Genomic DNA, 21755 nt, shown 5'->3' with positions numbered 1-21755 from the left:
CATTCACAGGAGGATAATATTAGCAACACATCTGCATACACAGGAGCTCAGCAGGTTTTATCTAACACTTGAGTAGTCAGAATAATGATAATATAGATGTTTAATAAGTTGCCAAAACACGAGTAACCCAGATAACCTAATATTAAGGGCTATTAATAGAAAAAAATCACATCCATCTATGCATGCATAAATACAAACATATATATTTTTAGATATATGTATGTGTATGTATACATATTTGTACATATAAAATATGTGCACATACATATATAAATATGTGTATTTATGGAAATACAGAGTCTTTATTTTCTTGTAATAAAATTCAATTTTATTCTCATTATTCCAAAGTTGTTGGTAATTTGCATCTTTCTTTTTATTTTGGTCTCAAATGCTTTGCTTAGAATTCATGCATAAAGGAATGCATGAGGCAGCACTGGACCTTACTGCTCAACCACACTCCTCCAGCCCGGGGGTTCTTGTGCTATACCTAAATACACCAGAGAAGCCAGACTTTGAAAAGATTTACCTCTCCACACTTTTAGCCAGGTGGATAATCTTACTTCCATCACAGCCAAAAAGAAGTAGGCATCAGGGTACTTCTGAACAATGTGCAGGTTTAAGGGCTAACACCTTTGAACAGTCTGGCCATTATTATGACAAGAATACAGGTAATTCACACACACACACACACACACACACACACACACACAAAAATTGAATTACCATAGATGCAGGCAGAGTGTTTCCAGAGGGACTTTCTTCCATTCTCCGACTGTTTATAAACAAACTGGAAATCTCTAATGTTTCATTGTGTAGGTTATGGAGCTGGACATGTCTGTAGCCTAAAGAGGAAAAATCTGTAAATACTTCACCACATTCTAGAACACAAGTCTCATAAACGGAAAACTCAAATTTGCTGTGTTTATAGCTACAATTTGCCACAGAAATAGGATTTAAGGCACTGTGATAGCACTGCATTAACGATGTACAACAGTGTAACCCAAGTGCTATGAACTGCTGAGTGGCTCATACAGCATCCTACCTTTGTTTTGCCATAATACACAATATATTCATACATAAAATATCTAAATATTAGAATATGAATGAAACAAGGTCAAATTATCACTGGGAAAACGCATGTCTGGCCAGATCTCCCCATATGCCAACACAGACAGTTGTGTGGTATTACAGTGACACAAAGCACATGTGAAAGAGCTGCTGGCAACATGGAAACTCCCTTTCCCAGGTGTCACAGAATTAGCAATGTTTTCTCATCTTCTCACTTTCTTTCACTCTTCCTTCAACTCTCCTCCAGCCACAGCTGCCAGAAGCACAATTCCCCTCTGACCAGTGATCACCCATTACAGCAGTTTCTTGGGCAAAGGACAAGGCAGGGAATGAAACCACTCCATGCTTCTTAAGGGAGCAGCCAGTCTCCAGGTGAACGTGACCTCACAAGCACAGCTCAGGATCAGAGCAGGTGTAAGATGCCCCTGTCTCCACAACACCACAGGATTGGGCTTTTTACAACTCAGTGGGGCAGCTGCTGGCTCCTAAGGAGTCTATTACATCAGCATTGTACTGCCAGGCCATGGTATGTAGTCTCATATTTGCTCCCTTCCTCCTCTAGAAAAATGCAACTAGCTGATTAAAAATATCCCTCTGGACAGATTCAGTCCAGGAATCTGCTGAACCATTTTGGCATAGGGTGTCACTACAAACTAGGCTGTACCTCTCTTTAGCGCTTTGAGGGGAATGATTCTCTGAGCTGTCACAGCTGAGCTGTTATTTTCAACAACTGCGAACCGGAGAAAGACCAAATCCTCAAAGTGAATCCGGAAAAGGAACTGTTCATTCCACATGGGGTTGAGAGTATTGCGATGAATGGGCTTTGTCCGGAAGTGGCAGCTGTCCAGAGGCATCCCCAGCACATCGATTTCAATGCATGGACTGCCCGTGCTATTGCTGGGGCACACGTTCTGTCCAGACACGATCTGAAGCCGAGGAGTACACAGAGAAACCAATTAGTGGAGTAATTCTTTTGTCGTCGTGATTCTGCTAAATATTGTTTTAGCACGTTCCTAAGCACAGTTTGTTAACGTGCTGATTTAATTGCGACACTCCCCTACTTTTGTAATTGCCTGGGCAGTCACTTCAGAAGCAGAGCTGCCTTAACCCCACGCCCAACACCACTGCTATGGTATCTTTCCTCTGAAAAAAACACACCATATATCATGAGTGTAACCATTCACGGCATCTGAAAGCTAACCCAGAAAGAATGTACCAGTAATGTAGTCAAAAAGGACCACAATTTCTTCTCCACTACTCTGGAGTGATGGCACTGACGTCTGGCTTGCTTTGGCATATGCAACACAAGAATTAGGTGTGTAATTGCCACATCTGGGAGAATTCTGATTCTTATGAATCTCACTTTTCTGACACATTTCCTGGAATGGACTAGCTTCTGAGAATACTTTTTTTGGCCACAAATCCACGAATTATATATCTTATTATATAACTTGTAAAATATTTTTTTAAAGATTCAGTACAGCTTTTCATAATGGCTTTTTTGTGTAGCTTCTCAAGCGTTCACAAATGTGTCAAACATCAGGGCACATGTGTAATTTTACACAGTTGTGTAGTCCCAAGGAAAATTCTTTCAGGACTGGGTTTCAATGAATATTGTGAAGGAAACAGTGAAAGTAACTATGGATACAAACCAGCCAATAAAATAAAATAAAATAAATAAATAAATAAAATAAATGAAATAAAATAAAATAAAGACAAATCTTTTCTCCTTCCCCCTCCAATTTCTGTTAGTTATGCTGACCTTCAGAAGTACAAGCAACAATTAAAGGTTCAATCTTTCCATTTAGAAGCATGACCAAAAGACTGTAGTTACATCTTGTCTACTTCTATCTGTTTGGCTGCATGAAATTCCCTTTTAATGTACTTACTGTTAAAGAATATATAGCTGGCTCCTTATTATCAAAATCTCTTTCCAATGGACAAAACTTCTGGTACATTGAACAATTTTTATCCCACAGAACTGGAGGTTTCAAAACATATCCGCAGCCACCATTAGCCTCAAACATTGCTGCATTAAGTTGCAGAGGAAGATCTGTGAAATAAGGCAGCCAAAACTGACAGAGAGCAATGGTACAATGGAAAAACTGTAACAGTGAAGACAAATTCATGTTTTAGGTATCTTTTTTAAATTATTTTAGTTGTGTACTATAATTTCATTCTTGATTTTCAGAGATAGCTGTCATTTATGTATCGAACTTATCCAATAAGTATACAAAACTATAAAAGCAGTTCCTTCTTATCTACCCCTTTCCATTGTCTTTTTTGAACTGTAGGGCTTGCCTACACCATTTCTCTGAGAAGTTTCTAGGTATGTGCCCTGAACTGCAGAATGAAAAAGCTCTGACCATGTAGCTTTGTAGATGACCTAATGGATCCCCCATGGAAAAGGTGAAGCAACACAAGACAGGATAGCAAACAGTCCAAAAATGTTTTGGTCAACATTAAACCAGCATCCATGGCAGCACTTTCAAGTTAAAAATAGTTCAGTACCCTTTGTATCCTTTTATATTTGAAGTTATCAGAAAGGAGTAACAGTTTCTTGAACTGGGGGAAAAAAAAATAACCTTCAGCAATAAAATAAAAATGGAAGGTCTAGGCACTTCTGTGTTATCACAGGATCTGCTGCATTGGCATAAAACTCCTGAACTCTGGGATCACTCCTTCCAAGGACCAGATTGTTGTGGTATGAACCTGCTTATAGCGGGGTGCACAGACAAGCAGATCCCCTCGTGAGAGCAGGGAAAAGCAAGCGCCAAATACAAATGCACAGTTTAAGGACTTATATCACATTTAAACGTATTAAAAGGTGTTCATGCACCCATACCATCTGTTTGGTAGTTCAGAGCCACGAGCTGTACCCCATGGAGCCAGAAGATCAGTGGATGGGGATTTGAGGAGTCGATGCGAGTGGCAGCAGGGTAGGTCCTCAGGAGCTGGCAGGTGGTGTGCTGGATCAGCTTCTGGGAGTAGCGCCTGCACAGCCGCTTGGCAGCGTTCTCGTTCAGGGAGGAGATGTGGTAGCACTTGGGCGTCCTGATGATGGCACTGAGAGAGGCTGGGGAGTTGTAAGGAGGGCAAGGATCTTCCCAGGTTTGCCGCATCACATCCAGAGGACCTGGAGGATAAACAGTACCCTCAAGTTACAGCTGCAGGGCCAGAGACTCCAAAAATTCAATGTTTTCTATAGGAGTATGTGCTTTAGTTATGGCAAAAAAAGGTGATTCTGGAAAATTACAGTACTCAAGTTGAATGTCACGTTCCTTCTTATAGAGGAAGAGCAATCCATGAGAGGAAACATAATGTTTAAGTATTGAAGTAATACCATGATTAGATGTGCTAAATAAATAAATAAATAAATATCTAGTTGGTGTTTGCCCGAATATAATAAAGGAATACAATTCCCTTCTTCCAATTTATACATTTTTAATGAGGAAGGGAGGCAAGACTGAAAGCCATCTGTTAAGTCTCCAAACAGTCAATTTACAGAGACTGTAAGACTTAGGAGACAAAGGCAGCAAAATAGTTACACACTTTAGAATTAGGCACCTGACTTCTTCATTTTTAGGATACTGGCCTCTAACAGGAAATCTAACCTGTCTGCTGCAACTGTGCCCTTGGGCTGCAAGAAATGCAACACTCCCCGAGCCAGAAAATAAGTTCAAGAAAAAGTACAATTCTAACTTTCTGTTTATGGCAATCACTTGAAAGGCAGGGGATCTGGGTCTCCAGAACCTTTTCTGTACTTTCTTTGTATTTCTTTACATCTGTTCACAGGCAGAAGCACAATTTCCTGGTTTACAAACTGAATCACCTGCAAAGTTTGATTTGCACAATTACACATTAGGACTTGGCTGAATTTTAGGCAACTAAGTCCTGCTTCAGACACTAAAAATTCTTTTCTGGATCCAGCCCAACAGTTCTGCCTGCCATTTGTACTTTGAAAATATTCATTTACACTTTTTAAAGTATAAACTTTAAGATACATCACTTAAAATGTATGTTAGTTTTGAACTGTTTATGAACTAAGGTCATCATATCTCTGACCAAGAAATCCTATTTTAACATTCCACACTCAACACTTCAGTTATAATAGTGTTACTCTAATAGCTGCTGCACTAACAGAAAACTATTCCAAAGTTCAACATCTTACACATTGCAAAGTATTTGATCTTTAACAACTTGGTCTGGTACATGTGTTGGATTACAGAGTCATTCCACATGACTGGTGAAAGAAGATGCTAACTTTACCTTTTCCAGATGCTTTGGCAAGAGCAGCTGACTCCCCAGGGCTCAGCCTGCCAGGATTGTTGCCAAAAATGGACTTCCTGCTTTTTCTTTCTTTTCCTCTGCTAGAGCCAGATGGGTTTAGAGTTGACAAGCCTGTTCCCATAAATGTTAAATAAATGAGCCAAAAAACATGACCAAGAGGGCACGACATTTTCCATCATATTTTACATTATTTTTGAAGGCATGAATACTCCTGTTATATAGTACACAGGACAAGCAGTGTATTTTTCTCCGTAATTTAATTTTAACATCCTTACATAGATAGATGCCTTTATATATGTATATGTTATGTAGGTTTTTATATATAATGTATATATGTACGTGTATATATAATGTATATAAAAACTCATACGAAGCAATTATATACAGTTCTCTCTCTGTGATGTAACTTTTCTCTATTTTACTTTTTGGCTTGAGGAAGGTATTGGCTTTCTCTCAAATTACCAAATGGCCCTAACTGATACTAAAAAAAATCTGCAGTAACAGTCCCAATGTATTCATCCTTAGAATAATTTTTAAAAAATAAAAATATTTTCTATAGAAGCAATAAATCTAAACAGTAGTGATTACCATGGAATTCATCTGGGATAGGATACCTACATAATTAAATAAATGCAAGACTATGATTTAAAGATATAAAAGTCCAAATGCTGTTGATAGAACAGTTTAACTTCAAGATGTTTGCAGAGTTATCTTCTTCTGTTTATCAGTATTTCAATGTTGGGAAATACAGTTAGGTGTGCAAAATCCATTACACATTTAATGGCCAATATGCACTAGAAACGGAGCTGGAAAGCTCTTGTATAGCTATTATTCAAACTTGTACCTTCTAGAAACATAATCATTAAAATCACGACCTAAATCCCTGTGAAGTAAAGAGACTCAATCCCACTTAAGGTCAGTTTCTTTCTGTTGACTTGAAGAGAGCACAGGACAGATGAAAGTAAAGAAAGTCAAAGTCAAAATGCACAGTAGTTATTCTGCCCACAGCAGTGAGGTGTGGGATGGTCTCAGAGACCCAATATGTATTTGTGATATAGAATATAACAGAGCAAACACTGTTATTTGCCTAACTGTGACTCCTCAAACATTCCTCATTAATTCACATCAATTCACACCTGTCTAAAGACAGTTCTGGATTTAATACTATTTCAAATAGTAAATCACAAAGAGGATACATTGGCTTCTTTTCTACTGAAGTCTGTCCACAGCTGTAAATTTTCAGCTCTCAATCTTTATGGCATGTGTACATGAACTTAGTAAAAATATTCAGATAGTTTCAATGGAACTGGTTGGATTAGTAAAATTTGGGATATATATAAATGTTTGCAGCACTGGAGATGTATTGTCTCTTTGGGCCAAAGCATACACAGAAACAACAGAAGATGGTAGAAACTGAGATGAAGGAATATGAACTGACTAGAGAATGAAAAGTTATGAACTGTGTGCTTCCAGCACTATTTAATCCCAGTTTTCAATAGATCAAATGGATTTGGCAAGGAAGATCCAGGCTTCAAAATCCTGTTGTGGAGACAGACACCGAGGAAACAAGCTAACCTCATAAATCACCAGAATGCAATGCAAAACCTGGGCTGACAGACCCCAATGTGATGGCCACAGGGTAAGCTGCAGCAGGGAGTTTTCTTTCAGTCTTTCCCATGGCCATGCTTTGCATGTGACACATCTCTTCCCAGAAGCAAGCTCCATTTTGCAGTCCAGTTTAAACTTGACTCCAAAATACAGCTTCACCTCTTCACAGAATCATAAATTTGCAAAATAATGGAGGTTGACAACGATATGAAAGTCATCTGGTCCACCTCTCTGGTCAAAGTAGGACCAGCTTTGATCCCACCATACTGTACACAGATCCTACTATACTACCATAATAACAGACTGAATGTTTTGTATTTCTCTACAACCCCTCTGCTAGGTTCTTTGACTTACAGAGATTAGTGCCTGTCTCTTGTGTTAGATATAAGCACACTGCTTACTGCTTTTAGATTTTTTAATCCAGACAACTGCAAACTTCCCTGTCCTTCTTATTCTAATCATACTGACATAACAGGTTAAACTGTAATTCCCACCTTTTCACCACGTTTCAGACCAACAGACAGTCTCCAGGTTTGCAGATCTTGAAAAAGAATTTACAGCATTTTTGTATGTATGTAGGGCGTCTCTTTTCATATTCACTTTAATTTCTTGGAAAGTGATACCATAGAGGCAGATACAATGTCTGATACAATGGAGACGGTGCCTGAACTTCATGCCAGTTAGCTCAGGTGACTCCCTGCTCTCTCCCCTTGATTGTGCAAATTCTGCTTTTATATACTCAATCTCTGTACTCATTGTGTAAGGATCCTCAGCACCAAGGCAACGAGCCGTGTGCCAGTGGGTTACAGCAGTACTGTGTTCAGGTGTGCTTCACTGCCCTATCTTGGGAGACCCCAGAGAACAGACCTTCACCCTCTCACATACTGGTATGATGATATCCAACAGACTGTAAGGGTCAGAAAGCACGGAAGCAACAAGAGCTGTGGTGGGTTCCTTGTTAACACAGATTTTATAAACAAGAAATGTTATTTTCTCCACATGATAAATTCTGTTTTGACCAGGGAATGCTTAGGGAAGTCTGTGTTACTCAGTAGGCTAGGATAAGTGAACATAATGGTCCTCGTCCTTTTTTATAGTCACAAAACAGTGATTAACATTCATGGACATAGGCAAGCATAAACAGAGAGTAAAAATATATGAAGACAGGAGAAATAAAATATTTACAACACTGATTAGACACTGACATGAATTCTGCACTCACTATTTCCAAAAGTCCTGCATTTTCTGAGTTGGTTAGGAATGCAGTCAACAGAGTTCCATAGTTATGGATGTACCAGCCCTGTTTCCATCACTAATGGACAATATTGGGGCATGGCACTGCACTGTGTCTGTGCCCTCTGGCTGAGCAGAGGAATCCAATCACTGGCATGGTGGTCATGGAAGTCTACGTTACAGAGCAGGCAGGTTTTGCCTCAAAGGAGACAAAGTTTGTTGGAAAAGTAACTTCTACAGCTTCATGTTTTCATCTGTAAAAGAGCTCATTTTCTGAATTGTTCTATTCATGACCCTTTTAAAGCACGAGGAAGAAATCTGATAGGGAAAGCAGGTATTTTGTTTATAACCAAAATTACATTAAAAATTAAGTATTTCAAAGTTTTCTTAGAACATCAGAACTTTTTTGTGTGTCAAAATGCTTGGAACAACTCCAACTATCTCTGTTTAATCTTGAATATCTTTCTTTAAAAGAAAATATTTTATTTGAAAGATATCTCATTGCAGATTTCATCAAAAAGAGTATCAGATTTGAATTTTTAGAAGTCATTATTTTTACAAGTGACACCTACAATTCTTAAAGTTATGGAGGATTATCAAAGAATGTCTGCCCATTTTTCAGCATGTTTATCTTACCCATTTGACACTATTTTATGTTTGGTTAGCTTCTCTAATCTGATTATAGTTCTATTTGTATAAGATCATGACTTGGCAGAATTGCTAACTTTTCCGCAGAGAACCATGCCACTAAAAAGCAGATTTTTCATTCAAAACATTAAACACATCAATAAACAATAAATTCTCAATATAAAAGTATTTATGTTCACAGTATGAGCCAAAATATACCCAATCTCACATTTCAATACTGAACAAGTAACTATCGGTGATCTTTTCAGTTACTCCCTCTCCTTTTCTCTGCAAACATTATTCTTCCTACTGTACAAAAGAAGACACTCCTATTTCCTTAACTCCTTCCATGAAGACTGTGTGTGAGTGTGCAATCAGTTGTTCTCACCCACTCCTCTCCTGTCCCCTTAGGGAAGAACAGATGATGCAGTGTAGGCAAAGGTGAAACACTCTAAACTGAGGTCATCTAAAGAAATGTGACACGCTGTTCCTTCAAGGTCTTAAGGATATTTTCCTTCCTAATTCAGTAGGTCCTTACATGGAAACTCGGAGCTCTTAAGATGAAGCTTTCTGTCATCTGGCATTTGGCCCTGAAACAGTTGTCTAAGTTGTGAAGACTGGCAAATTTCACTTTTGTAAACATTTTAATATGACAAACAGTATGTAGTCACATAATTTATGAATACTGCTTCTCAGCCAGGAGCTGTTATTACGAAGCCTACCAAATCATCGAGAACGAACCTCCTCGACTACTTCAAACTAAATCAAAACATAAACATAATGTCTCCAAGAATTAGAAAGCTTAGAGCAATAAAACAGGGCAGTGTACTTACCAGGGAACTTCACAGCTTGACAGTAAATGACAAGATCTGATAGCTCTGGGGCTATTTGTCTGCTTTCCTTCTTATTTTGCAGAAGATAGAATTCTTCTCCCAGCTCCATGTCGTAAACCTGAGTGACAATTCCAAGAACATGTAGTAAAATTAATAATAATATTACTGAATGTGGAAGAACTCTAGCATATCTTACTTATGTCTTTAAAATATTTTATCTCTTTCTTCCTATATGGTTTGTGTCTTCACCTAACACATCTCCCTCTTGTGTGCACACCTATGCAGCAACACGTGTTACTGATTCTGCAATAGTGTGCAAAGGCCTTAATCATAGTCAGTTCTACAAACATTTAGACAAAACATATCCATGTTCAGGAGAAACTACAATTTATTAAACAGAAATGCACTGTTTCCACAGTGCACAGAGGCACTGTGGTTATCTGATATCATACTGTGGTATTTTAAAGTTATTTTGATACACAAAGATGCTGAAGATTCAGATGAAATCTTCAGTTCCATCGATATTAATGGAAATTAAATATCTAAATAAGCTCCTGGATCTCATTTCAACGACGCTTTCCTTGAGACCAACAACAGTTAAATTTTCAGCCAAACAGCCTCTGTATACAATAACCTCTGAGGACTTTCCTAGAACAGCATTTGTTCTATTTAATCTGTTTTTTCTGGTGTCTTTCCATACTTCCTATTATTTGTCTTCATTAAAACACATTTGCCATCTGATGTCTCAGTTACCTAAACTGTCCAATCCTTTTGAAGCTGGTTATGTATCAAAGTGTGGCTGGGAAGAAGGGGGGGTAAAAGCAGAACTACCTTTCCTTTATTATTGTAAGTGGCACAATCAGCCTTCTTTAGTCGTTTGGCAGTCTCTTCATTGTATTCAAACTGCAGTTTATCACCTGATAATTTATTCTCAGGTCGGTCTTCAAGAATGTTATCTAAAAATTAATGGGATATTAATAAACATAAAGCCAAACAATTTCAACCGGAAATTTCATTTGAATTAACAATATTTGTGGACAGCGCTGTGAATCTTATATGAATAACCAGATGCTAAAATAATGCATTAGCTGGTCAAAGCATCATCTTCTGGTAGTAACCTTCTCCTTCAAAAATTTAATGCTTGGCTTTGGTTAATACATTGCACTTCCTTTAAAGCCGATCCTTTAGTGTTCAAAAGATCCTTAAAACCAAACCATCTAATGAATTAAGTTTGCCATCTGAAAACAACTGGAAGTCCTGAATGACAAAAAAATGTCCAAACACAATTAACTACATCAAAAGTATACATGCTTTGTACAGCAAGTTTTGGCTTTCCTCTCCTTACTTTCACCATGCACGAATATTTTTTCCATCTATAGAAATACCTCTTCAAAGCTACATATTTATCAAAGAATAATAAACCTACTAATATAGTCTTTCTGGACCAAAATATTGCAACTGTCACAAAAGGAATGGTTTTATTTTATTCCTGATATTCCTGATGCTTTGACCATAATCTTTTTATGCACAACCAGTGTCGCACATGCAGCCTTCTAACAGCTTCTGACCAGTTAACAATGCCATCTAAAAACATCTGATTGCATTTACAATATGAAGTAAAAACCATACATTCACATTGTCACATTGAACAGGCTGAAGATGCAATGCTGATTTCATGCAGTTAAAATGCTCAACCAAATGGCTTTTACCTTCCTGGCTGTTAGGAGCAGGAGAAGCATTAAGGACATCAGCTACAGGGAAACGAGTCAGAGAGGGAATAAGAGTAAAGGAAATTAAGATTTACAGCCAGAAAAATGAAAATTTAGTGTCAGTCGTAAAACTATTAGCCCTACTCAAAAAATATATCAGAAAGAAAAATAAAACTGAATCTCTTTTAGAAAGTTTACAGACCATTACTCTGATTAGTTTTTCCAAAATATTAACATAATTAAAGACCCCAAAGAATTATTATTGTAATAAAGCAGTAAATCATGTTGCAGATTTCTTCATATATTGGAAAGTGTGAATGTTTCTTGCTAGCTTCAGATTTCTCAAACCTTCTCTTAACTAGAACATTGCTCAAAAGTCACTTACTGCAGTTATTTTGCAATATTTTCTTCACAAGTCTGTGAGCAAAGATCTAAGTTTTCACAGCAATTTACATCTTCACTATCTCCACCCTGTCCCACAAAAAGAGTATTCTCAAGTAGCCACTTAGGTCAGCTTTCTAGCAAAACACAACTGAAGGCAGCACTGACATCAAACCTATAAATTTTCATATTAGCATTAAATAATACTGCTATTCCATAAGCAGTGTCAGGTTCTGAACTGCATTCACTAATTTTGTAACTATTTTTTAAATCATTGAAGACAGAAGCAAGTAACGTAAATAAGAGACAAACTGAAAAGAAGTCCTGTGCTGCAGGACGTGCTCAAGCCTTACATTTTCCCTGAATATGGCACCTAGAACTTAAACAGCTCCCCACTAGACTTAAAGGTTCAGTTCATCACTGTTTACTCAGGAGAACACCCCCAATTGTGCCAGACCAACTGTCCATCCCCCTGAGCATTCTCTGACAGTGGCAACAGAAGATACCATTTAAAGAGAGCAACTGGCCCCACTTCCTGAGTAACATCCCAACAACCACAACTGCTGAATATTAGAGATGTTGGACTAAAATATTCCTACCTATGACACTGGCTTATAAATCTGTCCATGAATTTGTCCAATCATTTTTTTTAACATGCTGATGCCACTTGGCCCTGCAATTTCCCATGGCAGTAAATTCCAGAAGTTTACTACTAGCTGCACAAATAAATACTTTACCTGTTTTAGACTGAACTTCCACTTGTTTTACTGAGTACCTCCTAGATCTAAAGAGTAACAGTTCTGTACTCCCCTTATCTACCACTTCATGATTTAGCAAATCTGCTTCCAATTCACCTCTCAGTCCCCTTCTCTACCAGCTGGAGAATTCCAGCCTTCTCAGACTCATGCAAGGCCACCACTGCACTCGCTTTACTTTTTTGGCTGTCCGTCTCTCTAACCTCTCTTAACCCCATCATATCCTTCTTGAAATCTGGAGACAAGAACTGGACACAGAACTCAAGTTGTCACACATTAAGGTTTTATATAGAAACCAAAAGATGTTTTGTTTTTATCACTGTCTCTGATCATCTCCATCTTTTAGCTGTCACTGAACACGAAGATGAGCACTTCAGAGAACTCAATAGTTCCATGATTTCTGAAACTGATACTGCCATCGTTAATCTTAGAATCATATAAACAAGGTTTAAAGGTTTTCCCTCAAATAACCTTACATTTACTTACACTGAAGCACATCTGCAACTTTTTGTCCCTTTGGTCATTTTTGTGACTCATTTACAGAATTTAACAACGATGCAGGGTTTAACTACCCAAAGAGCTCGGTTTCACTTATATCATCACTGCTGTCTCGCTGGGTAAACACACGCTGATCTACTTTGATATATTCTCTGAAAATTACTACTTAAAAAAAGCAAGTAACCCATTTAGATGCATTCAAGCTTGTTCAATCCATACATGGAAGTTCTGACAAATATCCTTTGACAAAACTTGAGAGGATTAAATATATTTTTACATTTTCTGACTCCAGCTGTTTTCTCTACCTGAATCAAGCAGTCCCGCAGCAAAAGAAGCAAAAAAAGAAAGCATGACTTCAGCTCAGCTGCCTCATCTATAGTAGAATCAAGGAAGTAGTGGAAGTTACTAACTGCAATATTTGTTATCACTTCTGCCATGCCAGTCATTAATCCAATCTATAAACTGCTCCTAAAGGTGGATTTATGCTAAACTGCCAGTTCCTGAAGGGTAGGACAGCTGAAACGTAGACAGCCCATGAACTTACAAGGCAAGTCACTAAGGCATGTCTTGCCATTTTCTCACTGAGCACCTGATGCTTCAATAAAATCATCTTCACTGAATAAACCAAGGACTCAGCAGCTCCTCTACCTTTACTATGAACAGCTGATGCCTAAGGTGTAACTAGTGGGTATTTCAGAGATCATACAGATGCCAGGGCTATGCCTGTTGCAAACTTGAGCTTTCAGTTGTCTATATGAGTAACGTAATTTACAAAGACTAGAATTTAGCATACAATGCACAGTTAAAATATATAATGGTTGGACTCAAAGTCACATCCAAGTCCTCTATACAGTCAAATTAATTTCACAGTATTAGAGACTACTGCACCAAAGGGCCACCAAGGACATTTAGTACATCTTCCTCTCACAAGATAAGACCAACTTACCTACCTCATTTCTGAACTAGAGTATTTACATTCTTATTGCTACAGTTCTAGCAACAGCACTGTAATAAATAAATAAATAAATGAATAAATATTGTTACCATCAGAGAGAGATTCATAGTCATAGTCATATTCATCCTCTTCATCTTCTTCCTCTTCATTGGTAGGTGTGGGGTTGCTAGCACCATTGCTAGCCTGTGCTTGCATATGTGCCAGCTGGTGAGCCTACAACAATAGAATCACTTAGTACATTATTGGTAAGTACTTTGAAAAAGCAAAAGGGTTTTCATCACTGTTTGCATCTTATTTTATTTATATGAAAGCACTGAATGAGAAATAAGTGAGATTTTTAAGACTGTTAAGATCAAACTAAAATACCGTTTTAAGGGTGTGAATGTAAAGAAAACCTGTATTGGAAGAAAAACACTTAATAAGATATGAAAACTAATTAATTACAGGAAAATTTCCACTTTGCACATCACTCAGAGCAATGCTGCGTTTTTCCAGTCTGAGGTAGGCTGTTCAAGAAATAGTTTAAAACCTTTTCAAAAGATGGAGCATGTCCATATACTGGTACGAATCAGAGTGATTTACTCATTCTGATACAAGAATTTAAGTCTAATGCAACCGCATTTACATTCTCAAGGATTCAATCTAATTGCTGACTAACCATAGACATTATTATATTAATTCTACTATAGATGCAGCCCTAATCTTTAGAAATCAAAAAAATTCTCATATAGGTATAAGCACTATTTGAATAGCAGAGTCCCCCATGAAAAGGGATTAGGAAAGACAGTATTTGCCTGGCTTGACTATGAAAAAAGAAACAAAGTAGAACTCTACCAAAAATTACTACATATTGTAAATATATACACATACTTAACGCATATCACTATTTCTCAATAAACATGAACAGTAAATGTTATAGACTCAGAGAAAAAAATTCATTTATGTTTATCATTTATTCAGGGCTATATAAAACTAATACACACTAAAATTCAGTTGTGCTGTATCTATACTGTACTATATGTCTTGTCTAGTTATTTGAAAGTGTTGCAATCCACTGTGAGTCTTCCAAGCATGAATACACATTAGATTATTCTGCTGTTCATACGGGAATAGCACAAACTTCAAACACAAATGGATTATTTCTAACCAAAGTTGGGTCTCACTACTTGCTATTAGGGAAAGACCTTTACCTTTTGTTTCAATATATCCACTGGTGTTTGATGGGCTTTCAGTTTCTTGTTTTTAAGCAGGATTTTTCTTTTCAGTTGGCCAGGGGAAGGAAGCATGGGATCATCAGAAAAGTCACTCTCAAATAAAAACTTTGTCACCAACTTATCTCCAAATACATTCTGAAATATCAAGAACACGTGATATATTATGGAAAATCCCAAGGCATGTGCTTAGAGTAATTTACTGCAGTTTATGGCCCACCTTGAAGATTTCAGCCATCTTGCGTTGCTGAGGCAATGAGCAGTGGTTTTCTATGGATATGATAACTGGCATGTCAGAAGTGATGAATGCATTGCGATCAATAGCTTCAACTACCTCCTGGGGGAAAGAAAGGCCATTGAGAGAACACGGGGTTATTTTGCAGCGTTCAGCTAGCTTACTGTTAGTTGAAAGGGGAAGATATCTGTTTTCCTCTCTAAGGAGAAAGGGTCCAAAATTTGTTTTCAAAACAAGATAGCATCTTGTTACAACAGGACTGGTAATACATACTTATGTTACTTACGTTGACAATAAAAAGACAGAAAATTACAGTATATATGCTACAAAAACTGATTTAAAAAGCATAATCTTTAGCATTGAGGAGTTCATGTCTGACAGTCCATAGTTCAAACTCTATTAGGATTTAGCCCATTAGGATTTATATTTTTCTAGTTGGCAAATTTTTTCCTTCATTGCAGAAAAAAATACTGATTTTCTTCTCATTTTTCTGTTACTATGTGCAGTTATTAGCATACCTTAAAAGAGATCTTAGTAGTAAGAGTGTGACCATGATAAATGACAGGCATCCCGTCATCACCATCCCAGCAGTCTAATTCTACACTTCTGCAGCCTTGTAAAAGAACCTACAACACAATTGAACAGTGTAAGTCTAGTGTGACACATCTAAGTCACACTCTCATGCCATCAAAGCAAAAGACAGACATTGCAGAGCTGAGTGAAAGCCCAGTGATTCAGTAAGAGTGCTGGAAAGAGCAATCTCCAGGAAGTAAACAGCCCACAGAAGCTACCCGCATTCCCTAACTGAAATCTTCATTTCCCATTGAAAAAGAAAGGGAAAATTAAGAAAGCATGTATGTTCTTAGGAGAGTCACCATTTTAAAGCTTTGAAATTCATGGTATCTTACAGAACACAGGGAATCTGTTTGCAGAAGGTGGTTCCTAATGTATAGCTTAATTTTCTGAGGGAGAGAAACATTTCTATATTTCTCCCTGAAAAAGCAGCTACAAGGCAATGTGGCAACTTATTTCAGATTGCTACCATGACAGCTTACAGGGATAGCTCCAGTTTGTTTGCTGGTTTTTTTTGTTATTGTTAGTTTTATAAACAGAAGATTGTCTGAAAATGATGTCCAAAGAAACAACTTCTATGAGTATAGTTAGAATGGAAATGTGCCAGACCATCTTAATCAATTATATTAAGCTAATTTACATCCATTTTTCATTTATTCACTTATTTATTTTAGAAAGCCCCACTTGCTAGAAAACCACTGAAGGAAGCAAAGAGGAAGGATAAAGGGAAAGATAAGCTAGCCCATCTGGTGACAGCCCAGCTTATTATTGCTATCAGTATTTAGCATGCCTGTCATCTGTGCCACAATTAAATATTTTACTGAATAGAAAGATCTCAGCAATCAAACCCATTTCCAGCAAAAACATTCAGGAACAAAGAACAACTTATTCCTCCTACTCAAAACCTGAATAATTTGATTTCAGACAGTTGTGTCCATAGCTGGCACACCATCACTTCTGTGAGAGCCACCCACACCGAGCCAGAACAAAGTGTCCCTTCAGCTTGAGGGACAGGGAGAAGGTTTTCTGAATCATGCAAATTTTGAAGGCAGCTGAGCCCTATCTCACTTCCCATCTATTACCAACACAATACTCACATCACCATGTAGTGCTACTACAGGAACCTCTGCAATTGCATTATTCAATGTGATCGTGTTATTCAGGATTTCCTAACACAGCCTCATCCCTCTGTCTTACAACCCCAGGTGAAGGAGCACATGGGACACCAGATAAGCCCTTCTCAATGATGAGTCATTAACATTTAAAGTAATGAAAACACTACTGACAGGAAGTTCGATGCTTTCTCTAGCATTTTGTAAATACAGACATGAAAATATATATATACAAACAAACACAGAACCAAAAGTCCTAGGGAGAAATCGTTTTGTTCCTCCTCACTACCAATAAGGCATAAAGTCTAAAAACCTGTAGAATATTCCTAGAAGTAATGTTTTTAGAAGTTACAGTTCCATTTGAAATTTGTCTTAGCAGTGCAATGTACAGTATTTCAGTAGTGTTTTTGACATCTGAATGAACTAAAATATTAGATCAGTCTTTCCTGTGGGAAAGTCTAATTTTAGTAGGTTGGGTCAGACCGACTGGTGTCTAAATGCTATGAATCTCAAACTAAACCCATTTTTTTTGCCTTAGAAAAGGCATTTGAGCACAACTGTGCTTACAGGCAGCTTTCCCACACATCATGTTTTCCAACATTTTGCAAGCAGAGGTTTGGGACATCTAGATTTTCAAAGCAAAAAGGTCATGTTTCTGCAACTTGCCAGTAAAACAAACAAGTTCATGTTGAAAGCTGCACAGTGATCCAATCCTGCATACCTGGCTGTAGAGCTCTACTGAGGACTCCCCTTTAAGCTGATGGCCAGTAAGGTAAGTGTTGTGTGAAGATTCTATGTAGTAATAGGAGAGAGGAAAGTTCAAGTCCTCAGCATTCTCCTGTGATTCATCATTTTTGGAGGCAAAGTTGTCTTTATCCATCAAAAATCTAGAAATGAGAAGATGTGAGGAAATTTTATGCTGTGCTTAGCATTTTGTGACTGTCATACAAACATCAATACAATACCCTAGTATCATCTTGAAAGATATATATATATAGATAGAGATAGAGATATATAAATTAACACATACGTAATTACCTTGCAAATCCTTCAAAAGATAGCAGCCCTTGCTGGCACATATTCACACTGGGTTCAAATTTCTATGAGGAGGAAGAAATTTAAGAGACACATCATAACAATTCATTTTCATGGTGTAGTCTGCTCATAGCACTCACCAGTCTTTTTGTGGATAATTATGTGCCTGCAAACTGTGTTTTACAAATCACTAAACAAATATACTGAACTCGTAATTGTAAATCATAGAATCATTCAGGTTGGAAAGGATGTTAGGAGGTCATCTAATCCAACCTCCTGTTGAAAGCAGAATCAGCACTTAAACTGAAATTAAGAAGGGTCTGTGATCAGGATCCCACTCTCATCTACTATGCTTAAACACAACATACCACCATCTCAAATTAAAGAGACTTGTAGTAGTCTAACTTGATGTTTCTTTAGAATTTCTGGCTTCTAAACTTTGCAGTTTTATATTACATGTTGATAGTTGAAAGCTACAGTTTTCAACCTTTGTTAACTGCCAAGTGGGGGGTTAATCTCGAATCATATTAATTATGCACGTCTAGAGGAATAAAAAATTTTCTATACACTTTCTAAAATCTTCAGCAGTTGTACAAAAGGGAATAAAATGTCCATGTTTGCTCTGGAATTTTTTTATTAAAAAATAAAAACATGTGGAAATGGGGCTTTTTAAAGTTACAAATTAGGGTTAAGCTCAATCAAATGTGGTCACAGACAAGGAGAAAACAATGAACTGTCACAAATACTTTTCTCAAGTGATGACATCCCTTCCCTGCTAAAGCACACGTAGCCAATAGAACACTTTATCTGCATGATTTTAAAATGAATTTATTTATGGACATCCATAAAATTTTCTAGCCCAAAATAAAGATAGTATTAAACTTCAGACTCAAGTAAACAGTAGTGACAATATCAGCGTGAAAGGAGATATCCACACAGATGCTAATCTGACTGGCAGACAATGGTAGTGGGGAAAACGGAAGTAACAGGAGTTCAAGTAAAAAGAAATTACAAGATATTTGTATTACAGACCTGTATAATACTGAGAATTTCATCATAGGTACAGTGTTCTCCTTGGCAATTCACTAGAAAGTCATTTAGCTGCTGGATTCCCACTCCAAATATTCCCAACGATGTGCTTTCAACTCCAGTACCATTGGTAACAATGCTGGCAGCAGCAATAGCATCAGATATTTGCCTCTGGTTGTCTGATAGTTGCTGCCTGCTCTTAATGAACAAACCAAGGTCTGAAACATTTCTAGTCAACAAATCTTGAAAGAAAAATAAGAGAATATAATTATAAGCCAAATAATTATGTGTATTATATATATCGTATAGAATATAATGCAATATACAATGTGCATGAGTATCTGACTAAATATTTTAGCACTGACATAGTAAATTAGAACAAACTCATCTTGTTTTTATTCATTAATAATAGAACAAGAGTCCATGGGAGCAGACTATAAGTGGAACCTTGAACATGGATCCACAGCCTCTCACACACTGTCACCCAGGGTTCTCCTGCTTCCCCTCACCACCACAAACAGCCTCAAAGCCTTTCCTTCCCTGTGTGCAACCCCATACCCTTCCTGTTCAATCACTGTTTATCTTCTTCCAGTCCCCTATGCCAATTGCTCTGCACCCTCCCCACAAGATCCTTGGCAGAAAGACTGTTTTCTTTAAATGTGGCCAAAGTTCAGACTGAGATTATGGTAACTGGGGAATGTAAAGAGGGACAGAGGCTTCCTTCCCCTTATCCCACATAAAGCAGATCCACTAGGAAACCAGATAAGGAAAAAATAGCCAAATGAGATACAGGTCACAGCTTCCTCATTTCTACTCCCTAATTTTCCTTAGTGTTTTAGCCCTTCCAGAGCTCCTGCAATCTCTACAGATCCTTGAGCTCAGCCACTCAGCAACAAGTTTTATGCCTCTGCTATTATCAGTTACAAATATATTTGGCTAATGGAAAGCCAGAACACTTTTCCTTCCCTTCATTTCTGTCTTCCATCCTGCTTAGCAAAGGCATGGCAGCAGTCCTCTACTTAAACTTATAACTGATGGTTCTTTTTGAGGCTGAGACACTTTTTATTAAGGCCAATAACCGAAGTTGCTCAGCAGTCTAACAGTTCAATTTTCCTCTTTAACAAACCTAAATCAGGCTGGAATCCACTGCTATTTTCATCAATTTTCAAATTAGTATAAAGTGGAGCAGGGTCTAAGCCGGATCGGTTGCAAGGCACAGCATAGATATCGAAAAGGTCTTTCAGATCCTTGCGGCTACGGACGCTGCAAAAAGAGTAGGAAAGTTCAATTTTTGCTCTTTTATAATCTTGGATGAATGAAATCAGTACAAAATAAAGATATATTTTACCTGAAAGATTTGAAGAGCTCTACAAATTCCACAAAAGTCATGTTACTATCAGACACCATGAAGTTCTGAAACCCCTTCATTCCTCCTTTAACGCGGCCATGCCAGCTACTGCTGCTCCATGTGCTAAATCAGAAAAAGATTGCTGTAGTTTGGGTACACTAAACTTCTTTTTATTGAAACATTTTGCATTACTGTAGTAATAGTTTATTTGTGCTCTCCTTAATGCATTTATTACCAATATCTGGAAGAAGCAAATAAAGCAGTATCTTATAAGATGCATAATGACAGTTTGTACCTTCTTGTTTTACAGCAGCTATTCTTTTCCCTCAAGACAACCGCAAACTTTGCCAGAATAAATAATGTATATGCATGGTATTTAAAGCTTTCATGTGCAAAAGGGCCTGATGCATATGGCACAAATGAAAGCAGTCTTGTTTTGCCTTTGAAGAAAACAATGCCATTATTCTTGTAATGCAGGCTCTTTATGAAGTTCATTAAAGACTTGCCATGGAAAAAATAAAATGGAAGCGGAATTCCTTAAAGCTCTGCTGTCAAAATAAAATGCTAATATTCTGACTGGATACAGAGGAAAACCAAGTATTTTCCTTATGCACCTGGGGTTTCTTATATCTGAGAGCATTGAAGGTGCAGATTTTAAGAAGCATAACCCTTCCCCTTTCCTGGCATTCAACTCTCATTGTTTCCCAGCCCACGGGTTTTCTCAGATGCTTTCAAAGAACGGTTGGGGTTGTCATCAGATACCTCAAAGACAGGTCAAACTACAGTCCTCTTCTTCTTCTGTTAAGATGGGACAGTAGCCCCTGGAGGGCTACTGTCCATTAGAACCAAATGAGGTTCTAATGATTTCCTCCTTTCAGCTTTGTGGACTGAAGGAAGGAAAGCAAACTGGAATTTCTTGACAGAAAAGGCAGAAAATGATCATGGAAACAACTAGCTGTTTGGTGCTATTTATTTTAATTGATTTGCATAATACCAATATCAAGAGTAATAACTGCTCTGTAACTGCAATCATTACTCTAAGTTCTGCAGATGAATAAAGTTTTTGACATAGAACCAGTACATTTCCAAAAGTGACTTCCCGAAATCTTCAGCCTACTACAGATTTACACTTGTAAGTGTAGTTATGCCCTCACTTGGGAAGCATGAACAAGTCTTCAGTGAACTACATGTAGTAATTTGCAATGAGGGGCTGAGCTCTTGAGCCCCCTCCTGGGCCTAAACAGCAATGAACACA

General features: G+C 37.6%; 1 protein-coding gene across 5 annotated transcripts in view; it reads right to left on the bottom strand.

The window, feature by feature from the left end:
- PLCE1 (phospholipase C epsilon 1) overlaps positions 1 to 21755 on the bottom strand; it is a 146282-nt gene that overhangs the window by 6558 nt on the left and 117969 nt on the right. For 3 of the 5 annotated variants that reach the window (XM_032694213.1, XM_032694216.1, XM_032694214.1), the window contains 17 exons: positions 20501 to 20623; positions 20279 to 20415; positions 19156 to 19394; positions 18127 to 18188; positions 17810 to 17975; positions 15922 to 16029; positions 15389 to 15505; positions 15148 to 15306; positions 14047 to 14170; positions 11369 to 11410; positions 10491 to 10615; positions 9660 to 9777; positions 5338 to 5469; positions 3914 to 4204; positions 2958 to 3121; positions 1733 to 1994; positions 724 to 842 (listed from right to left, as the gene is read on the bottom strand). In XM_032694213.1, coding sequence (XP_032550104.1) covers positions 724 to 842; positions 1733 to 1994; positions 2958 to 3121; positions 3914 to 4204; positions 5338 to 5469; positions 9660 to 9777; positions 10491 to 10615; positions 11369 to 11410; positions 14047 to 14170; positions 15148 to 15306; positions 15389 to 15505; positions 15922 to 16029; positions 17810 to 17975; positions 18127 to 18188; positions 19156 to 19394; positions 20279 to 20415; positions 20501 to 20623 — 2488 coding nt within the window. The remainder of the gene's footprint in view (positions 1 to 723; positions 843 to 1732; positions 1995 to 2957; positions 3122 to 3913; positions 4205 to 5337; positions 5470 to 9659; positions 9778 to 10490; positions 10616 to 11368; positions 11411 to 14046; positions 14171 to 15147; positions 15307 to 15388; positions 15506 to 15921; positions 16030 to 17809; positions 17976 to 18126; positions 18189 to 19155; positions 19395 to 20278; positions 20416 to 20500; positions 20624 to 21755) is intronic. The other 2 variants (XM_032694215.1, XM_032694217.1) reach the window with 1 other exon arrangement.

The sequence above is a fragment of the Chiroxiphia lanceolata genome, chromosome 8 (assembly GCF_009829145.1).
Source record: "Chiroxiphia lanceolata isolate bChiLan1 chromosome 8, bChiLan1.pri, whole genome shotgun sequence".
NCBI lineage: Eukaryota > Metazoa > Chordata > Aves > Passeriformes > Pipridae > Chiroxiphia > Chiroxiphia lanceolata.
The sequence above is the reverse complement of the archived record's forward strand: the minus strand, read 5'-3'. Positions and strand labels throughout refer to the sequence as shown.